The sequence below is a fragment of the Grus americana genome, chromosome 1 (genome assembly GCF_028858705.1).
Source record: "Grus americana isolate bGruAme1 chromosome 1, bGruAme1.mat, whole genome shotgun sequence".
Taxonomy (NCBI): domain Eukaryota; kingdom Metazoa; phylum Chordata; class Aves; order Gruiformes; family Gruidae; genus Grus; species Grus americana.
In genome coordinates, this window is record NC_072852.1 from 10,895,781 (window position 1) to 10,917,868 (window position 22,088).

Genomic DNA, 22,088 nt, shown 5'->3' on the forward strand with positions numbered 1-22,088 from the left:
ATCTTTTAACAGAGGGAAGATGAGCCAGAATGGACAAGAACCAGTAAAGCAGTCGGGAGTAGGATTAACCGATGCAGAAGGTAAAAAGAAATACAAACAACACTACAGTGGTATCCCATGTTTATAGAACTGACATGTTTATTTCTTTTACTTGTTATGCTATGGAAGATTAGTCTATGCTCTCTTTGTATCATAGATTAAGATCCTGACTTTCGTTTACTTTAAGGACCCTTTACACATAGCACCAATGTAATGAGTCTTCAATTTAAACGAGAACAGTGTCTTACCTGTTTATTTAAAGTAATTAAATATTTAGATTGCAATGAATAATATCTGTGATTCAATGTTCATTGCTTTTCATAGTATTGGAATAAAAAATATGAAGTATGGAGCTGACTCAATACCCGTTAAATCAGAAGAAAATATCCAATGGCTGTCAGGCTCTATTTTTATAACATTTCAAAATATATATCTATATCTATATTTAAAACAATTATTAATTTTAGTGTCTACATAAAACATTAAGTTTAAATAAAAATATTAGCTGAACATCAAGCTTGACTGCTGCACTTAGGCTATTGTGAAACTCTTATCTGATTGGGAAGTCCTGAGTGAATTTTTTTGGTATGAATGTGGTGCTCTCAAAGAAGGAGACATTGTAAGATTGGAGATGGAAAGAGCCTGACAGAATGGCTTGTCAAAGTTTCATGAGCAATGTGATTATGTCTTTCATGTGTAATAATGGACAACTGCATGAAAATTAAAAGAGTGTTTTGTATTGAAGGATATGTTAGGAAAATTCCATTTCCCTTTGCATATAAGGTATTTTCTTTCAAGTGTATGTTTCTGTTGACCTCAAATATAAAACTTCATTATATTGAGCTTCATTTTATTATTAAAATAATAGTTTTATCATTTTAATGCATTTCAATTTAATTCATAAATTGAAATTCATATATACAATTGAAGTTAACTTCCTCTTAAGTTCAGCCTTAAAAAGTCCACATTTTTCAGGTTTCTGCAATCTGTACACATGGGGAAAAAATCACTGTTGCTATATTTGAGGTAAAAGTGGTCTAATGTTCCACAAATTTGAAGAAATCAAATTAGAATTTGAAGGTAGAACTGTAAAACTCTTTTCCAAAGCAAAAATCCTTAACTGTGTATATGCATTCTACTAAATCTTTCCGTACATATTACTCATCATACAAAAAATCCAAATTCAGCTGCTTATCAAACTTCAATTTGTTCAATAGTATTTTTAAGTATTTGAAAAATAAACTATTTTTTAAAAAGAGAAATGGTGGGATGAAAATGGGAAATTAGGAATTTTCCATTTTTACTTTGTCAAGATGTGTTTTATACAGAACAATAATTGTAAACAAACAGCTGTTCATTATTTTGTTCATCATAAATTGCCCCTTAGGTAAGGTTTTGGATCATAAGCTTCAGAACCTACAAAGACAAAATGTTTTAATTTAATGTTTAACCAACCCCAACACCCCCCCCCAAAAAAAAAAAAAAATCAAAACCCCAAACAGACCCAGGCAAAAAAAAACTTTTGAAAGATTCTAAAAAATGTGTATATAGCATTTGGTCACTAAAGCTACTTTTCCAGCCAAAGGCATGTTTCTCCTCATCTTCAAAATCTGCAAATAACTCAAGAGCTGTAATTCCCTAATTTTCACTTGTGATGCAATTCAATTCTCCTAATTTGGGAACTCTAAGAATTACAACTCCAGGTCTGATAAAATGAGTGCTTCTTACTAAATGTTTCTCCCCATTGAGAGAATCTGGGGCAGCCAGCCTAGTTTTTACTCTCTGATCTCTAGTTGACTAAGATGGGACAGATCAATCTCAAATGATAAATTAAACTTAAAGCTGCAAAATAATTCAAGAGAATTTCAGTTTCAGCATGTAGATATAATTATCTTGCAGTTAACTAGTTCAGAATTTAGAGGATGTCGAGATTAACTGAGAATTACTTCAGTAGTATAAAATTATTGTGGTATTCTTTTCATAGGTGAACAAAAGTGAATGAAAATCTTAAAGTCTTAAAGATCAAATTATATCTTTTCTGTAGTGCGCTTATCTGTGTTGTGGACCAGAGGAGCTCTGCAATTAACTGGGAGCAAATATTCATTCCCATTTTTCATTAATTTGGAGAGAGCTCCCATAGCTGACATTTGTATTTTTGTTTGCAAATAAGGATTTAGTGTTATACGTAAAACCTTTTAATATTAGTACTATTTTTACATTTTCAAATATTCTTAATGGACAAGTTCTGTGAAAAGTAGCCTGTGGATTATTCTCTTTAAAACGGTGCAGAATAAATTCAATTGCTTAAACATGCAGATCTACTGCTACTTGCAATGTTTTAGTCACCCAAGTCATTCACACAGGCCTGGCAAATATAGCAGGGGGCTTACAGGAAAAAGATCTTTAAGACCAATAGCTGGAAGCAAAGCAAGGTAGGATTTCTGAATGGCAATGAAAACTGGTTTTTAGGCAGCCGAATCAAAACTGTAGCAACAGGGTTCGGATTCAGCTGACAGGGTATGACACCAAAATTTAGGCATGTACAAAAGTGGAATCATCAGGGAAACATATACTCCTTTTTGTAATTGCTTACCTACTTGAGAAATGTGCTAATGTTTTGTTGGGCATAGTTTTTGTGCTATTAAGATGTATCAGTTAAATTATAAGTAAATATTGGAAAACAGTATTATTTGCTTTGCTGACACAACCAAATGGTCACTATAAATAACTGTGAGTATTGCTATGATAATTTTTGTTTCTCTGAACATATCATCTTGTCATATTCTGTATTTTCATACTACTTAATAATATAAAATAATTCAGAGTTTTGTTCCTGGACACTGTGTTGCAGTTATTTTTATGATATGCATTGTTGCATGCCATCTTACACTGGACATTCTGCCCTGAGCAGATGAAATACTTCATCTTCTTAAACTTCAGTAAATTTTATGATACATATTGTGATCTTCACTGAGTTATGCAAACTAATTTCTCTATTCATTTCAGAAAGTACAATATCTTTTGTTTAAAGATCTCTTATGCTATGGAATATTACAGACATTACAGACAAAAAAACCCCATTGCATTCCATGTAAGGGTTGAAATTAACAATTAAAAGCACATGATTAATATCTTAATTCAGTTGTAGATCATGACTGGTCTGTCTACCCTACGAAACTGCTCAGCCAATAGATCCCAGATGATATTTTCCACCTACCAACTATGTATCCAGCTAAGAAATATATGGGGAAAATTATTTGCCTATATTTCAAAAGTGTGAATTTACTAGGTAACTCCAAGCTGCCATTATTTCTATTAGAAGATATATACATAAAATGTTAAGTTAAATAGTTTACTGTAAGGAAATTTTGGATCTTCTCATTTGCTATATATATGCAAAATATCATTCCTCTAGTATTACAGACATTGAGGTTCATCTCAAACAAAGTCTGTTTTAGAAACGATGAACATGTTGGCAAGCATGGTCTGGCTTCACTTAATCAGTATTTTTTGGAGTGAACGAGTACTCACAGTACTTATGTAATCCTCTGTGCTTGGCCTCATTGTTGTCAGGATTTTCAGATAGAAAATTGTAAACTTTGTATAAGAATAGAGTGGATCCACATTCACATCTTCCAAGGGAGTGGGGTTTTTATTTAAAAAAAAAAAAAAAATCCCATCCAGTCCATGTCCTGAATACCAAAAAATGTCTCTACACAGTTCTGCCATGGGTCAGAGGCTCACTTTCTGACATTTCCAGTGGTCCTTTGAATATCATCTTTTGAGTGCAGTAAAATGAAGCCCTGTAAGAAACTATCTCCCTGTAATAAAGGACAGAACCTAAAGAGAAAATTGCAGAATATTCTAGTAAAGCCTCTGCAGATGTGTTTCCACACCTGAGCAGAAGGAATAGATTTGTACTCTTTCAAAATCTGATGATGCACATATACTTACTGAACTTTTGCAAAATGATATATTGGTGATATGCACTCATTTTTTTATATAGCCTTTAATGAACTCATCCAGGGTTTTCCACAGCAAATACATGCTGTGTATTTGTCTGAATTACAGATTTAAAAAAAAAAAAAAAAACTCTATGATAACATCATGCTGTAACAGGGAAATTTTACAATACTGTGACTGTTATTTAATCTATTCAGAGTAGTCTAAAGCTAAAACACAACTTTTTTTTTTTTTTTTTTTTTTTAACTTTTGAGCTTTGTGGTTCATCAGCCTGGATTATAAACTAAGAAATTTGTTTATAAACAGTTTCATCACTTATCATTGTATTTCATTAACTAAGACAGTTTAATCTTTATTTATGAGAAAAATGGTTAAAATATGACACAAACCTTAAAACAGGCTAAGGGGTCATTCTAACAACATTTTGGAGGAAAGGTACATGACCTCTATAAGTAAGTGACTAGCAAAAATTTGACCTGTAAATTTTCCTTTATAGCTTTCTGAATAGTCCTGGTGAAATTTTCATCTGTCATGTCTGCACAGAACAGACCCTGGAGCAAAGTATCTTGCAAATTGTATCACGCTTTCTCTTGTCGGCATGCCCAGGAGTAATATGTGGATTAGCGCTCTCTTGTAAAACAAAGCACGAAACAAACTGACCGCACAGGCACAACCAAGCATTGCCACATTCTTCAAAGTAATTAAAACTCAGAAAAAACCCATTCATTCTCCTTTTACTTGCTGTTTAGTTAGGCTAAATTAACTCGGTTTAAACCAAAGGACTCACTGTGGTATGACTGAGAAAGACTAAGGGCTTTAGCTGTTGCTGAAATCAACACACTGCATCTCCACACTTTAAAAATTTTGCGTATCGATTTTTTTAAACTCCAGTGGTTGAAATATCAGAACTATAATATTAGTCCTTATGAGGATGTTCAGAGAGAAATGGACTTAATTATGGACCTTCGACCAGAAAGTTATAAGTAAGAGGAGAAAAAAAGACAGATGAAGGAAATTATTAAGGGCTAATCATGCTCTAGTTATTGAGATTTGCAAATGCTTTTGCCTAAGTAAAATCTGTACTTTGATGTCGCAGTTGACCAGGCTGAAAATATGGGGTTTACTGCAGATGAGAAACTTCTCTTGGTTATCTCTATCATTTCACAAAAGAAGAGGACTGTGAGATCAGATTAAAATATGATGCTTAAAATTCATGAAGTAGGTTATAATTAGAATTTAACTTCTTGCTGGATTAAAATTAAGGTGAATTTTATTGACCTTGCACAAGTAATAGTGACTTTGAATGAAAACACTGAGACTGGGAACAATGTAGGACAGAGATTAGGTCAAACCTTAAATTTCTGTAACTTTGGGATCATCTGAGACTTTCCTTCTCTCATAACCAAGTCTAATTTATATCTTTGTAGCTATTAGAAGGTAACTTCTGGGAAACATAACCTCATCTTAGGTCATCTAACATTAATTTGATATTTAATGGAGAAACACTGTAATTTAGGAATGAAAATGCAAAAAATGTGATAAAGACACTCTAAGACAGATGCTCTGGGTTTGAACAAGAGGGATTTGCATGAATTATGGAAGGAAGCACATAATCTGGTGGCTTGATGCCAAAATTTGTGGAATTCCCATTTTGAGGAAGTCTTGAGAAGCTCATGCTAGAGGATCTCCCTCTTGGAAGGAGAGAGAAAAAGGTGCTCCCCTGCCACATCAGCAGCCCTTGGATATCAGGGGGCTACAGGACAACAGTCGACCTTGTAAAATAGACAAACACTAGTTTTTGTCCTGATAGTAGCCGGTTACAGGCAGCAAATGGTTTCTGGTGTGCCTCCAGAGCCCAGCGAGACTGCATTTTGGGACTCCATCCTCACTTTCTGTGGCGACAGGTATACCACCACTTTAGGCCAGCTTTACAAAGTATATCAGCACCTAGTTTGTGTGATATAATTTACCCCTGCAGATATCTAAGTCTCCTCATGGACTATATGATGAGTCTAAATACTCTTGATATTATAAATATACCCTTAACTTCCTTTGGTATGAAGTAAATTCTCTACTGATCTCTAACAAATTATTTCTAATGATTAAGCCAACTGCTTTTGTTGTTTTTCTCAGTCAGTAATCAGAAAAAAATATCACAGATTACTTCTTACAGAAGGCTCGACTATAGAATTGAATAAAATACAACCTGCAAAATGAGTAAAGTTGGAGGGATTTTAGACAGAGATCATATTTAGAATCATAGAATCATAGAATCATTTTAGTTGGAAAAGGCCTTTAAGATCATTGAGTCCAACTGTTAACCTAGCAGTGCCAAGTCCACCACTAAACCATGTCCCTAAGCACCACATCTACATGTCTTTTAAATACTTCCAGGGATGGTGACTCCACCACTTCCCTGGGCAGCCTGTTCCAATGCTTGACAACCCCTTCAGTGAAGAAATTTTTCCTAATATCCAATCTAAACCTCCCCTGGTGCAACTTGAAGATATTTCCTCTTCTCCTATTGTTTGTTACTTGGGAGAAGAGACCAACCCCCACCTGGCTACAACCTCCTTTCAGGGAGTTGTAGAAAGCGATAAGGTCTCCCCTCAGCCTCCGTTTCTGCAGGCTACACAACCCCAGTTCCCTCAGCTGCTCCTCATCAGACTTGACCAGACCCTTCACCAGCTTCGTTGCCCATCTTTGGACATGCTCCAGCACCTCAATGTCTTTCTGGTACTGAGGGGCCCAAAACTGAACACAGCACTCGAGGTGCGGCCTCACCAGTGCTGAATACAGGGGGACAATCACTTCCCTAGTCCTGCTGGCCACACTAGGTCTGATACAAGCCAGGATGCTGTTGGCCTTCTTGGACACCTGGGCACACTGCCGCCTCATGTTCAGCCAGCTGTTGACCAACACCCCCAGGTCCTTTTCTGCCAGGCAGCTTTCCAGCCACTCTTCTCCAAGCCTGTAGTGTTGCCTGGGGTTGTTGTGACCCAAGTGCAGGACCCAGCACTGAGCCTTGTTGAACCTCATACAACTGGCCTCAGCCCATCGATCCAGCCTGTCCAGATCCCTCTGTAGAGTCTCCCTACCCTCAAGCAGACCAACACTCCCACCCAACTTGGTGTCATCTGCAAACTTAGTGAGGGTGCACTTGATCCCCTTGTCCAGATCATTGATAAAGATATTAAAGAGAACTGGCTCCAGTACTCGGCCCTGGGGAACACCACTTGTGACTGGCCGCCAACTCCATTCACCACAAACCCTTAGACCCAGCCATCCAGCCAGTTTTTAAGCCAGCTTAGAGTACGTTTGTCCAAGCCATGAGCAGGCAGTTTCTCCAGGAGAATGCTGTGGGAAACAGTGTCAAAGGCTTTACTAAAGTCTAGGTAGAAAACATCCATAGCCTTTCCCTCATCCACTAAGTGGGTCACCTGGTCATAGAAGGAGATCAGGTTAGTCAAGTAGGACCTGCCTTTCATGAACCCATGCTGACTGGGCCTGATCACCTGATTGTTCTGTACGTGCCAGGTGATGGCATTCAAGATGATTGGCTCCATAACCTTCCCTGGCACCAAGGTCAGACTGACAGGCCTGTAACTCCCTGGATCCTCCTTCTGGCCCTTCTTGCAGATGGGTGTCACATTGGCTAACTGCCAGTCAACTGGGACCTCCCTGGTTAGCTAGGACTGCTGATAAATGATGGAAAAATGGCTTGGTGAGCAGTTCCGCCAGCTCCCTCAGTCCCCTTGGATGGATCACATCCACCCTATAGATTTGTGTGTGTCTAAGTGGTGTAGCAGGTCACTAACCATTTCCCCTTGGATTATGGGGGCTTCATTCTGCTCCCCATCCTTACGTTCCAGCTCAGGGGCTGGGTACCCATAGAACAAGTGGTCTTACTGCTAAAGACTGAGGCAAAGGAGGCATTAAATACCTCAGCCTTTTCCTCATCCTTTGTCACTCTGTTTCTCTGCACATCCTATAAACAATGGAGATTCTCCTTAGCCCTCCTTTTGTTGCTAATGTATTTATAGAAACATCTTTTATTGTCTTTTATGGTAGTAGCCAGATTAAGTTCTAGTTGGGCTTTGGCCCTTCTAATTTTCTAATTTGTTATCATTACTCAAAGATGGGTGATGAGTTAATTTGGAGCAGCCTTGCAGAGAAGGACTTGGGGATACTGGTGGATGTGAAATTGGACATGAGCTGACTTAGTGAAAGATGTCCCTGGCTGATGGTGGGGGGCTTGGACTAGATGATCATTAAAGGTCCCTTCCAACCCAAATCATTCTATGATTCTATGATATGAAAGAGGTGACAATGTTTATTGAAGGGTTCAGCACACAAACTGCAAATACTCCTGTGCTGAGTGAGTGGTATTCTGGGAACAGTTGCCCATTCAGGCAAAGGTATTTTGTGGTTGTAGAAGTAGAAACACTTTAATTCTTCAATAGTGGTTTCTTCTATACCTTTGACTAGGCGCTTCAGGTATGCACGTCTCACTTCACCCAGCTTTTTGTCTTGAACAGATACAGTCAGTGACTCTGTGCCAGAAACATTCCACTTTCACATCTTTGTACTGAGCTTCAGTTACTGAAGCAACATCAGAATGTCACATGTATAGTATTGGGTAGTAAGGGTCTGAGAACTGTTATTTCCAAGGAAATTGAAAGTATCGTTACATATCATACAACCACTCACTCCTACTTTTATGTCAGGAAGTGAATGGACAGATAAATTGTGAATTCACATGCCCAAGGTTACTAGCAAGAGTAGTATCTAATTAACCTACAAATCCTATACTAACACTGTATTTATTTTTCTTAAATTTAGTTAAACTGAATTTTATCTTCCAGAGCAAAAATTCCTATCTCCTACAACATAATCCCCAACTCATATCACACTAGCAGTATATAGATCATCAATAAATGACCAAGTCAGAACCACTCTCTTGCACAATAGCACAGCTTTTACGTTATTTTGGAATAGTTCTATGTTTCTGCACCAAGGTTCAATCCAATTCTTTTCAAGGCCTTTTTAGATTGGTATCTCAAAACCACAGAGAGCATCATCTATTTTCTTCTTGCACACATGTCAAATACTATCTTTGCTGTTTGCAACCTTCCCAATAACTCAAATATCTCAGGAGATTGAACCTTTAATCCCTAGCATATACTAAAACATAATAGAACCTGAAAAAACAGTCTGGACTTCCACGTATTTTTCTTGAATCAATAGAATCTTGTACTGACTAAGTATGTGACTGTTTACTTGATTGTAATGGATATCGATCCATGGATTTAAAGAGAAACCCAGCCAATCTGAAATGTTACCAACACTTGCTTGAACAGTGGTTGCATTGCAATTTTTGCTTTTGAGTTCATGTCCAGTAGTACATAGCAAACAAAATTATTGTACGCTCTCAATGTCTTTCCTAAAGAGTGATATAAGCCTGGTGTTCTCTTTTTTAAAACACATTTTTAACAGCTCTAGTATCTGCTTTTATAGTCTTTTTGCCATTCTGATTTACATGTAGATGAGGTCAGTTTGTGAAATAAAATATTACTGAGTAAAATCTGATCTTTGCCCAGGAAAAGATCTAAGTAAAAGAATAAGATATTGTCAGACGTCTCTACTATCTCTATAAATAAAAAGGCTACAATTCAACCTGGCATCGTTTAAACTGTCTTTAATATAAAATCACAACCTTGCTTTCTGCCATCAGACTCTACCAAAGGTCTACTATCTACTACTCTTGACAGTATAAGATTAATCAATGCCAACAAAATTGAAAGCAGAAAGTACCAGCAAGGGTGATTTCTCACACGAGTAGCTGCTTCACCACAGCGGCAAAAAAGGACACAAGGGGATAGAACATAAGTCAGGAGAGCACTTGCAGCTAGCCTGTCACATGTTGATCCCCTCATACTGCATCTCATTTATTTTGGGGAATGCAAATTTTAATTTCAAAAATTAAAAAGATTAGATATATTTTCCGTCACAAGGAATCCTTAAGCAATGAATCAGGCTTATGCACTGACAGTAGTCTTTATTCTCTCTCTTTATATGTTTTTAAAACTGTCTATAATATTTTATATCTGCTTCCTCCAGCTAGGATTAGCCATACTACTAATACCTAAATACCACACTAATTTGAAGAAGTGATTCAAGATAAACAACAGCAGTGTTGTAAACCTAAACATTATCAGCTGCTTCTCTAAAATGCGGGGAAACATTTCTTTTATCTATCCCTGATTGGCCCAGTACTCTAATTTGCCCACCTGGCTCTCCAGTAGTAATTGGAGCAATTAGTTCTGCCTTCCTGAGGTATTTGCCAGTATAATCCAGCTGGATTTCCTAAAAAGAAACAGAAAGAATTTAAATAAGAATAAGGACTGCAGTGAGAGATAGAAACATAGCAGAAAAAAGGACAAAATAATCTTCTATATTCTTGTATCCGCATCACAAACAACATTGCTTTACATAGTTACAAATCATTCTGTTCCTGAATTGTTATTATAAATTGTCATTAAAAGAGAAGTAAATAATCCAGGGAGCCTGACTGTGATTAAATAGTGGCTGGCTAACAGCTTATGCCACACTTGTATGAATCGGGACTTGATGGCTATTAGCCATTAAACCATGTTGCAAGAAGATTCAAAAAAACATGATTTTTTTTAAAGCTTTTGTTTAAAAAACACTGCTTTCCCATGAGATCTGTAGAAAATTAATAAATTTTAAGAAGACAAACAAGCAAAAAGAAAAACAGCAGAACCTGAAAGCACATGTATTTCATCTTGAAACCAAAATATCAGCCTTTGCTATGATGCTTCAATAATCACCCGGACAGATAATTTGCTTGTCTAATGTTCTTACTTACTTTTATTTGCTTAGCTCTTAAACGTATCTCCAGTAACATAAAGCTGCTTGGAACATTCAGGAGGTTTATTCCGGTGACTCCTTGGAGATGTAATGGAGTCAGAGGGTTTAGGCTAGGAATTGGAGTGCTGGTAGTTCTATCAGAAATCTGATGAAGCTACATGATCTCATTTTTGAGGGGAAAAAAAAAAGAATTTTGGTAGAATTCTGTAATCTATGTCTTTAGAAAGATATGGTTATGAAGGACATCTGATTTAATACCAACTGGCACATTTAGTACAAATAGCAGTTAATAAGACCTTCAACACTGAAAAGCAAACAGGGGGATTCCTGCAACATAAATGGAGTAAGGATGAAGATGCTGGAATGTATGATTACTGGACCTGAGCCTTGTCTGGTGTAAGTCTGAAGAAGGGCTGCTTCACCTAGTGAGTAATTTAAAAGAACTTTGAATAGAGTCACTTTTCATGATCAGTATTTATTTAGACTCAGTAACAGTCAGGTTGAAGCATTAATATGACAGAAGGTGAATTAGCAAATCCTAAATAAATTCCCCTCTGTGATGAAAATGAAAGTAGGAGATACTGAGTAGGGTTTTTACATGTCATCTTCCTGGATAATTCAGGTGATCTCCATTTAACAGTGTGATTAGGACCTGGAATTTTGTGCGTACTCCAGGGAAAAAAGTAAGTAAACCAGATTTGGTTTAAAGTCAATAATGTTCAGTGCTCAAATACATGTGAGATATTATGTAGCAGGAATGGTGTTAAGGGGACCTCAAGACCTCATCCTATTGCTTCAAAACAAATATCGTTCCCAAAAGAATTTTGCTAACCTGCACCAAAAATTTACAGCTTCATTAGACAGTTTGTTCTAGTGCTTGATTATCCTTGATACTGAAAAGTTTCTCCTAACTTCTAGCCTAATCTTACTTGCTGAAATTAGTACTCAAGGAGAGAAATAAGAATCCAAAATTCAAGCTCTTCCTTTCACAAACATAGCACATTTTATCAAGCATTTCCTATAAATAGACTTTTCTGAGCTTGCCTACAAATGATAACACAGCTGCTCCTACCAAACAGTTCTGTATCAGAGCTCCAATTTTGTATTTATTTGAAATGTCAAAAAAAAAAAAATCATAAACTGTTTCTATACTTAACAGTCCTTTGCAACTCCTTAGTGTTTGTAACCCACATAAAAGGAGCTGGTATTGTACTATATACGTATGGTTTAGAAGATTATTTGTTATTTATTTCTTTTGTTAAATAACTTATAACTTACTTAGAAATTAAACTATTATTCTGGGAATTCAGAAAGGAGTTTTTTATTTCCTCTCATGTGTTCTTGTAGTATAAACACTTTTTTAGACTGATGTTCAAACATTTATCTTGGAATGCTGTTTAAATACAGATGGATCTAGAGCATTTCCAGGTGGGATCACATGGCAAGCTAAAATTAAATTTCAGCTGATATTTATGTCAGGATTTCAGACTGCTCAGAATTATTGGACTATAGGTTGTGTTTCAAGATAGAAGTTTTTTAAAATCAGTGCATTAGTATGAATATGAATCTTTCATATGATGAAATTGCGTAGATGCTTCTGATTCTTATGGTAGAGAGTCTGCTTTCATATCTATAATTACTACCTTGTGCTTTGTCCCCAGTTTATTTTCAGATTAATATGTTTTTCGTAATGCTCCATGTTCATTATTTTGTTCTACGATACTAGTCTTACAGGCTTGCAGCTTTAATGAAATGCGTTATCCATTGCAATGGTATGTGAATAATGATTTGTCTGTTAAGGAAAAGCTTCAGTGTGCTTATTTCTCTTAAAGAATTCCTAACAGTTTGTCATGTGTAGGCATTTGTAATTACTTCAGGCTATTATATGCTCCTCTTCCCTTCTGAGTATTCTTTATTCTCATACTAATAGGCTATGACTGCGAGAGAATCAAATGGATAGAAGACCAGTCAAATCTAGTGGCAGAAAGTGACGTACTGTGTGTGTAGAACAGGATGCAGTTTATGTATCTTTATCTACAAAGGGATTCAGGGGCTTAAACATAGGTGTATCCTGCTGGTTTAAATAGCCTAAAGTATTTTTCTGCCTCAATCCAATTGCTGCTCCAGAAAGTCTTGGGTATCCCACAGGTTCTTCATCCCATCTGCCATTCCTGACCAGATCCTTCAGTTTCACTTGTATATCTTAAATGACCCCAGATCCTCACGTATATAGGCAGAAACCTGATTTGTTCCTACAGCTAAGTTAGTATTTGGGATTCCCTTCACAGTCAGCTACCTGGAGTGACAGTCCTTTTCCACTGTCTGTTAAGAACCAAAAGATTATAATGAAAATTTACCATATTTATTTTAGCTTGCATATCTAAAGTTTAGATGGCTGATATCAGATGAGATCAGTTCTGCCAAACGGTCTCCAGGTTTGCATGTGTGTTAATGCCATCCATTGCATAGATCTTTCTTTTCTGAAGCACCCTTTGGTGTGCTTTCTTTTTGTTATACTTTCTTTTTTAAAGCTGTCTTTAATTGTTTTGTCTGACACATTGGCTTTGCGCTGTGACTGACTGTGATCTGATAATAATATAATGTGACTGAAATTCCATGCCTTGGAAAATATGCACAAAGCTTCTAGAGATCAGCTGGGTCAAACATCTGATGCATACAACTGCCTTCATGTTTCACACTGCTGTAGTACCTAGAAGTTCACATATTTTCCAGAAGTCTGGTAACATCCTGCCTGCAATAATTAGTCAGTTTGTGTGATTTACTAGGAAAAACCCCATATGTACCTCGCATCGGTGCCTGCTGAGTACGCTATAGACTCTTACTGTTTCCTCCTGCTGCTCACCTAATATCTATAGCATTTATTCACCAGCTTCCTGATCTCCTGGCTGTGCCTGGCTGAGCGTTTAGTGTTTTAGAAATGTATTCATATTCATGGAATACTCTGTTATATTCTTGAAGGAACTGGATTCTCATTGATCTGAATGCAATTACTTGACTTTTTTTATAAACTATGCCCTTCTGACTAGTTTGATTGACTTAAGAATTCCTTCTTTCTTGGCAAGTAAAGGAGAGAAAAGGGAGGCTTTGCTTCTTGTCTCTGGACATTTGAGAGAGTAACAAACAGACACACCAACTCGTTGTTCATATGTTGGGTTTAAGGCTATTTGGTGTTTTGTTTGTGTTTTAAAGCAGTATGCAGTCTCTGACTGTATACAGACACGTTTTTCACACTATTTTCCATGTTTGAAAAAGTGAAGCCTACACAATATCCACACGAGTATCTTCCTTCATACTCAGTGCTTTCTTTTCAAACACTCTCACAAAGCAAAATTACCTAGGTTCCTGTAAAATTACACTACAGCTTATCATAACTCAGAAACTATATGGTGTAACAATAGGTTTTTAACTCAATGATAAATTTGTACATGAAAGCTGGCATTTTCAAAGAAAGAAATCTGAGCCGTGTTAGAAAGAAAACTGAGAAAAAAATTAACAAGAGAAGTTGTCTGAGGTTTTTTGGGGGGGTTGGTGTTTTTTGGGTTTTATTGGGTTTTTTTGTTTTGTGGGTTTTTTTTCCTTCCTGTTGATGGACATTTTATGTACAAAAAGAGCTTTCACATTAAAAAGGAAACCGAGTTTGGGAAGCAGAGCCTAGGAGCTGCTCTTGACCTCTCCTTAACAACACCTTACCTAGGTCTTGTTCCACTGACTAAAGGGGCTACTCCAGATTTACAAAATTATACAGAGAGCATGAGACATTGCACAGTCTCAGCTTGCCTTCAGAAAATGACTTGAGTTTGCTTTTCTGGATTTACATTAAATAAGGATTGATATTCTGTTTTTATCAGGAATACTTACAAGAGTTTTACAACATGAGAAACAGATTCTTACAATTTTTCTTCAGTAGAGGAAACAATGTAAAAACATGTTGCTTCCCATCAGAAAGCAGAAAAGCACCATGAGTGAGACAAAGCTGGTCTTCCCAACAATTTTGTCATTTTCTGGACAAAATCCAGTAGCTAATATGTCATTGTACACTGTGCTTTTTTTCCCAGCCTCTTGAATTTGGCTTGTTGAATCTAACTTCTTGTATGCAGGTACAGATTTATCAAGATGGAGGAAAGGTAAAGGGAGCATAGCTTCCCCATAAATATCTCATAATTTTGGGTGTGTGCCTTGTCACATTGTAAGGGAAAGACTGCACTGAAATCAGAGATGCATCCCAGTATAGTATCACAAATCAGTCCCCTCTTCACTGGCAGCATGTACTGCCCTCAGGTTACTTGTTCTGAATCAAATTCCAAAATTAAATATTGCAGTTTTCCTGTTGAACAAAGCCAAGTAATTTGTTTCAAGTAAAATTTTCTGCCACTGGCTAAAGATTCTGTATTGAAGACAGCTTGAAAAACAGATATAATAGGAAGTGATGCAAATCCTGGGAGAAAAGACACACACACACAAAACCACAAACACATTCTTCCTTCCCTGCCCTTCTCTGGGATCAAATGAATATATAGACATATTTAAAGCATTGACCAAAAGAAATAATTATTCTGATTTCTGCTATAATTTTGAGCAGAAAATTCTTTCTTAGGTATACTGTTTCTATTATGATTATAAATTACATAAAAAGAGCTCAGATCTTTTTGGATGCATTTTGTGAATTTATCTGCATGATTATTTTTACCTGAATAATCCCAATTACACAATAGCAGATTTTTTCATAATAAAGGTCAATGTCAACAAATTTATCAGAACTGATTTCTTCAAAAGATTACAAGTTTTGATGAAATCTTAAATTTAAAATTTAAAAATATAATAAATACTTAGTGATACATAAAATTGAAATCTTTCTTCCTTAGTTTCTTAATGAACCACTTGAATGAATAACCTGATCCTTATAATGTAGTTTCCCATGATAGGATGAGGGTTCAAATACATTCTCAACTGCCTGAAACGCTTTGAGAATTCTTATTGGGGAGCCTTGCGTAAACACCTTTTCCGATTGTAGCAAGTTAACTTTGATGGTTAGTAGAGAAACTTCAAGGTTTCTGGATCATTTTGTAAAGACAATGGAGTTAGTACCCAAAGACGATGCTTCTATCTGAAAAATTTAGATAATGCACACTGTGTGTGTTCTGCCCTTGCATTTGTCCTTATTAACTATTATCTTGCAATCTCAAATGAACATTTGAAATGACAATCAACTCATTGCAATAACACACAGATGAGACTTGCATCACTTAAGTGCTATTGGCTCCCACCTGATATGGGATTAGGAGACTGCTGATGGTCAGTCCCTCCATCCCCCTGGAAGTTTTCATAGAGGTAATGCATACTTTGTGTTCTCCTCTTCCTAGAAGCACTCGTCTATTTATCCACCTGAAGACAAATGTAAGTCACAAATTTTCATCCATTTCTATCTCACTTGAGACAGATGAATATTTTACTTTTAACATCAATTCAGTATGACTGTGAAATCCTCAGTAGACGATTAATCTTGTGTAGTCTTACAAAAACTGTAGTCAGCTCACACGTATAGATCAAAATCCATAATTGTCCAGCCAACCTTGCATCAACTCTACCCTCTTTGTAGGCAGGTAAATATCTTCAAAGCTAACTTAGTCACAAGATATGGGGAAAAATATAGAGAAAAAATTCTCCAAGCAAAATTACACTGAAAAAAGAGTATAAAAATCTCAGTTATCACAGAAAACACCCCGCTAAGCAAGCTGAGTATGGCCTTGCCAAGAAATGCAGCAGTGACTGCGACCTACAGTCTAAAAGCAAGTGCTTCCCTGCTTTACATTACTTCTGACAATAATCTCTCTGACTTCATTACGTTCATGCAGGCTTCATCTACCTTGTTCTTATGATTCAGAGCAGCAACATAACTTTGAAATAAATTCTTCAGTTTCATCTTGCTTGACATTGTGTTGATTTGCTGCTTTTTTTTTTGCCTTTTTTTTTTTTTTAAGTACTTCTAAATCTGGTTCCTTTTGAGTGAAACTACACTAGAAACTGTTCTAGGTGAGCACTAAATGTGTTCCTGTCCTTAAATATGTCATAGCCAATGATGGGTCCTTTGAACAGAACTGGACCACATGCAGAAAAGGAACATTTACATCACAGACCAGAGTAATTCCAGTTTTAAGTAAAAGCTCTCTACTTTGTACAATAGAGATGTAGGCACCTCAGAACCAATTGCTTTGATCTACTGATTTGTCCCTATTGCACCACATTAGTGCTGTGTAGACACAGTAACGGATAATTAAGCAAACACCTAAGTAAAAGCTTATATCATTTGAGAACACAGTTTTCTATTGATCTTTAAAATTACTATGTATAAAAAAATGAAAATATACACACCTCTCTCATACTGTCATCCTGTGATCAGTTTGGGTGAGAAAATCCTTTTGTGCCTGAGTCACATGAAATAAAGGAGATAAATGTGTCAGCTCCCATATACTACAAAAAATCAAACAAGAGAGAGGTGAACAATGATGACCATTTCATCTCTTCCTACCACGCTGCACTGAGGGGAAACTCTCTAACAAAGAATCTTTCAAGTCCTTTTGAGGAGGAAATAAACAAAAAGACATACAAGAAAGTCCCACAATTTTCCCATTTAATCTCTTCTGTATAATTTTTTCTCATCCTAGGTTACTTGTGTTATGTAAACTGAATTGATCTATAAGGAGATGCTGGTTTTTATTTATGTATCTCTAAACATATATTTAAAGCTCTTAATGTAAGAGATATCATCAAGTTATGTTGTGGACAATCAGGATTCTTCGGGGTTTTTTGTATATATGTATGAACTGAATTAACTAACTTCTCAATATATGTGTATATTCATTCATAAAACTACATTAAACTCATCCTTTCATAAAGCTTTTGGAATTCAAATGATGCTTATGACAGGAGAGACTGCCTCCAGTGAGTTAATGGGAGTTTTGTCATTGGGAGTCAGAATTCCCCCTAGTGCCCTTTGAGTTCTGCAATAAATTGTGAAATAAATTACTGAAATATATTTCATTGCATTTTATAGGAAACATTGCTTCACTACAATATAAAGTATAGAAGGTGTATACGTGGTCATGTCATACACGGGTGACACACAGTCAAGTAGATGTAGTGGGATAGATTAATATTGTGTAACAGTCTAGATCAGGACACACTCCATGAAAGTCAGTGACATTTCATCAGCCTAAGATTGGCGTGAGAGAAGAGGGATCACACAGGGAGAAACTTTCAAGTACTGTGAAAAACACAGGAGCAATATTGGAGAGTGCAGAAAAATTAGGATCAAAGCATTTAGCTGACTGAGCCGCTAAAGTGCTGCAAATGATCCCTGAAGGCGGGAAGTCTGTCCTCTGAGCAACCCTGAGCTCAGATGCTGCAGCTTTTTCGCTATTATTTAGTGTAGCAGCACTTTTGTCCTACTCTGCCTATGATCTTTAACTCCCCAGGTTATCACTGGACTAACTCACTGTACTGTATTTACTTTAAATAAGCAGTACTTTATTTCAGAAAGTTGCTTATACAAATGTAAGGAATCCTTTGCAGTACAATCTTGTCGGAATTCAGATCACCTGTCTTGTACCCAGAGCAATATCCAAACCATGCAATTATTTTTGCTTCTCTAGTTGGTTTCTGCACTGATGTCAGTGTTTAGGGGTTTTGTTTGTTTGTTTTTTCTAAATTGTGGTTAGATTGTGAAATAGAAGATAAGATTTATAAACAATTTGAAGTGGAATATTTGTATAATACTACATGTTAGGAGCAAAAGTGGAGTCAGCAATATGAATTTAGGTAGCTATTACTTCATAAATCCAGTTCTGAGCTGAAGGATTTAGTGTTGATTAGTTCAACAAGCTGATACTTTGTGCTGAGTCAAGGTAGGTTTGATAGAAATTGATTCCTATGATTATGTCAACTTCAATTATATATATGCGTGCATTTGTACAAATGCACATAGATGTATACACATGTGCATGTATATATACATATATGTGCACATATCTAAATGACTGAATCACACATATATATACACATATATATGTATGCTTATATATATTATGATCTAATAATAGTTCTATATACATGTTTAGAAAAAAAAACAAACCTGAGTTCTGAATTAAAAGCTCCATCTGTGCCTACGGGATTCTCCATTACTCAAAATATCACTTCTGTTTCATGAGCTTTTACAACATAGAAAATAAATGTCACTGTTTGTGACTGCAATGGATAGCAAAAACAATGAGACCTGTATTTCATACTGGTTCTCACATAGAAAGGCAATGAATCCTATTAATCTCATTCAGTTTTACAATTGACTTTCACGTGTTCTAGTAGTTTAATGGTCTTTTTTATTTAAATACATTTACAATAATATAATGACTAGTGATTTCATTGGCCATTTATTTTGAATCTTAAATAGAAGATAAGGAGAATTTTGGCCTGATCTTTTAGATTTTCTAAACAGGACCTGCTTAAGTGGTCTAGGAATTTCTCTGAATAGTAAAGGTTTTATTTTAGTCCTGTAATCATCCTATTTCTATGTTAATTGTTTAATTAAAAACCTAGAGTTTTGTCTACTATATCCAAAAAACCTAATCCAATATCCTTCTACAGCTGGGACCTCTGAAATAGATAACGCAATGAGAAATTTTATTATGGGAGTTATTGGCCACTTAAGTAAAACTTTTGCAATCAGTGGAAAGAAATAACCATTTTTAAGGTACAATTCATGTGACCTATTTTAGAGATCTATTTGCAAATAAGACAAACCATGTTCTAGAAGAGCAATTGCTCTCCTTTTGCTATAAAAGGAGCCTTGACATCTAGCTCAGATGTAGACATCAACGTTCAGTCAGATGAATCCTAGCAGCAGAGTCTATCTCTGACAGACGTTAGGTGACAGTCACTGTAAAATGTTATTCTATGTGCATCAAGAAGTAACTTTTAAGCGCATTTAACTTTATTTGACAAAAATGCTAATTTGATTTGGTCTGTAGTTCTAAAACGGCTGCTGTGCTCAACAGCAAGTGTAATTGCCATTTGGAGTGTTAAGTTCCATAATTATCTTGAACTAACAAGAAGCACAAGATGGTGTCAATTTTGTTGGGGTTTTTTTGTTTGTTAGAAAAGGCTCTAATTAGGATGTGAAAAATGAAATAGGGAACAAATTTTGTGTTAACGGTTTATTCAGATACAACATAACCATCTTGAAATCACAGACCTATAACAGCATAACAGAGAACAGGTTTATTTCATTAAAGATGAAAACTGAAACAAGTCACAAACCTATGTTATGGATCAATTTTGTGCATCTTTAGATTACTAATACTAATTCTGTTTTCATTGCATTTATATAACCTAATACTTTCAGTTCTCCAAATTCAATGTTGCTAACCAGTCTGATTTTTTTTTTCCCCACAAGGCAACAGGAATTTTGCCAGTATTAGTGATCAATTTAGCAATAAGATAAATTCTACCTGAGGAAAGACCAACACTAATCCTCTCTTTTCTCCACCTTTCAATATCACTGGGAAGAGTTAAAAAAAAAAAAAAAAAAAACCAAAACCCAAACAAAAAACCAACAAAAAAACCCAACACCAAACCAAAAAACCCCAACACTGTAGAGGTAGTATAGACAGCCTGCAGAATTCTTCTATAGATTCAGTGATTGACACAAAGCTCATTAGAAAGAAGAGAACTAGGGACACTCATGATTCACTGTACCTGGAGTTACTGATTGCCTCTTAATTGGTTTTGTCTCTCAGAAGAGTTGGTGCCTTGAATTTGCTGAAAGAATTTCACCCTCAAAGCACACTAGCAGATAGCAGTCTCCCTTGTTGACCTGAGGCAAGTCTGGCAAGAAGCCCTGAGTTGCCTAAAGAGATCAAACATGCATTTCTCTGAATTCTGTACCTCTGTGGAGATAGCAGCTCTATCTCAGTTTACTTCACTGTAGTTCACCACAAAAAGAACACACAGTGTCATAATCTCAGTTATAATCCCGGGGATAAAAAGCAACAGGAAACACAAGTAAATCAAATTAAAACACAACACTTACAATTAGTAACCTTTTTTTTTTACAGATGATCCTTAATATTTTTCACAACTGGGTAATGGGATATATAGCAAGATAGTAATATCTGTCTCAGATTTAAACCACAGTCTAGTATAATTTTAGAATTAGGCCTTAGGACAGGCACGGAAATATCCTCAACAGTTCAGACAAGTTCACTGTCTCGTACTTCAGTGATTTCTTCTGGGTTCAAAACTCGTCAGTATTTCAACATTTAGTTAATTCTTTGTTAATAGAAGGAAGACAAGGATCCCAGCAGGGATGTCTTCACCAGCTGGGAAGAGGGAAGAACTCTGGGAGCCATAAGAGGAACAAAGATGAAACTGGGAAGAAGAAGGGACAAAGCTAATGTGGGAACAAATCAGAGGCTATAAAATAATCCTCATAATCCAATCCATGGGCCTGTTTGGAAGCACGGACCTTAAAAGCTTGGGGAGGGAGCAGCCCACAAGGAAATCAGGCATATGTCTGTCAAAACAAGAGTGAGGAAAAGCCTAAATTTCATTGTTTAGACTTTCCTAGGGAAGGGTAACAAGGAATTGAAGTATCTTTGAACTTTGAGCAGCTCCGAGAGGACTGTTACACATGGGTTTACAGCCCATGCCACAGTCACACCTCTTGTACGTTGCTGAGAAAAGTGATCGAGGCTGTTACGTTTCCTGTTTGATCTCAGCATAACAGTTGGGCCAAAGAGGCAGAAGCAAACCCGCTCACTTCTGAGAACTGCCAAGCTGTCTTTATATACACTCTTCATATTCAGCTTAGTCCAGCTCACTTCATGAACACACATTCCCAGTGTTAGAAGCCTTTAGGAATCACAACCAACCTTCTGTTTATATGAGGAGCAAACGCAACCATACAGAGCCATACATGGCCAACGCATCTGATCTCTCTAGCTCCCTGCAGCAAAATTAAGCAATGAGGAACTGGGCTTACATTCATGCTACAGCACTACTGACTTCTATCTCCTGCAGCAAAATAAACAACAGGACTTGCTTCCATGCAGGAGTGCTAACTTGTTGATAGCACCACAGCTATATTTAAAGCTCTTTTCCTGAGGCAGCTTTTCTTTATTGTT

At 36.4% G+C, this 22,088-nt stretch overlaps 1 protein-coding gene across 8 annotated transcripts in view; it reads left to right on the forward strand.

Annotated features, from left to right (window-relative positions):
- PCLO (piccolo presynaptic cytomatrix protein) overlaps positions 1–22,088 on the forward strand; it is a 382,165-nt gene that overhangs the window by 332,611 nt on the left and 27,466 nt on the right. For all 8 annotated transcript variants that reach the window (XM_054844924.1, XM_054844942.1, XM_054844959.1 and 5 more), the window contains one exon: positions 13–80. In XM_054844924.1, the coding sequence (XP_054700899.1) occupies positions 13–80 (68 nt within the window). The remainder of the gene's footprint in view (positions 1–12; positions 81–22,088) is intronic.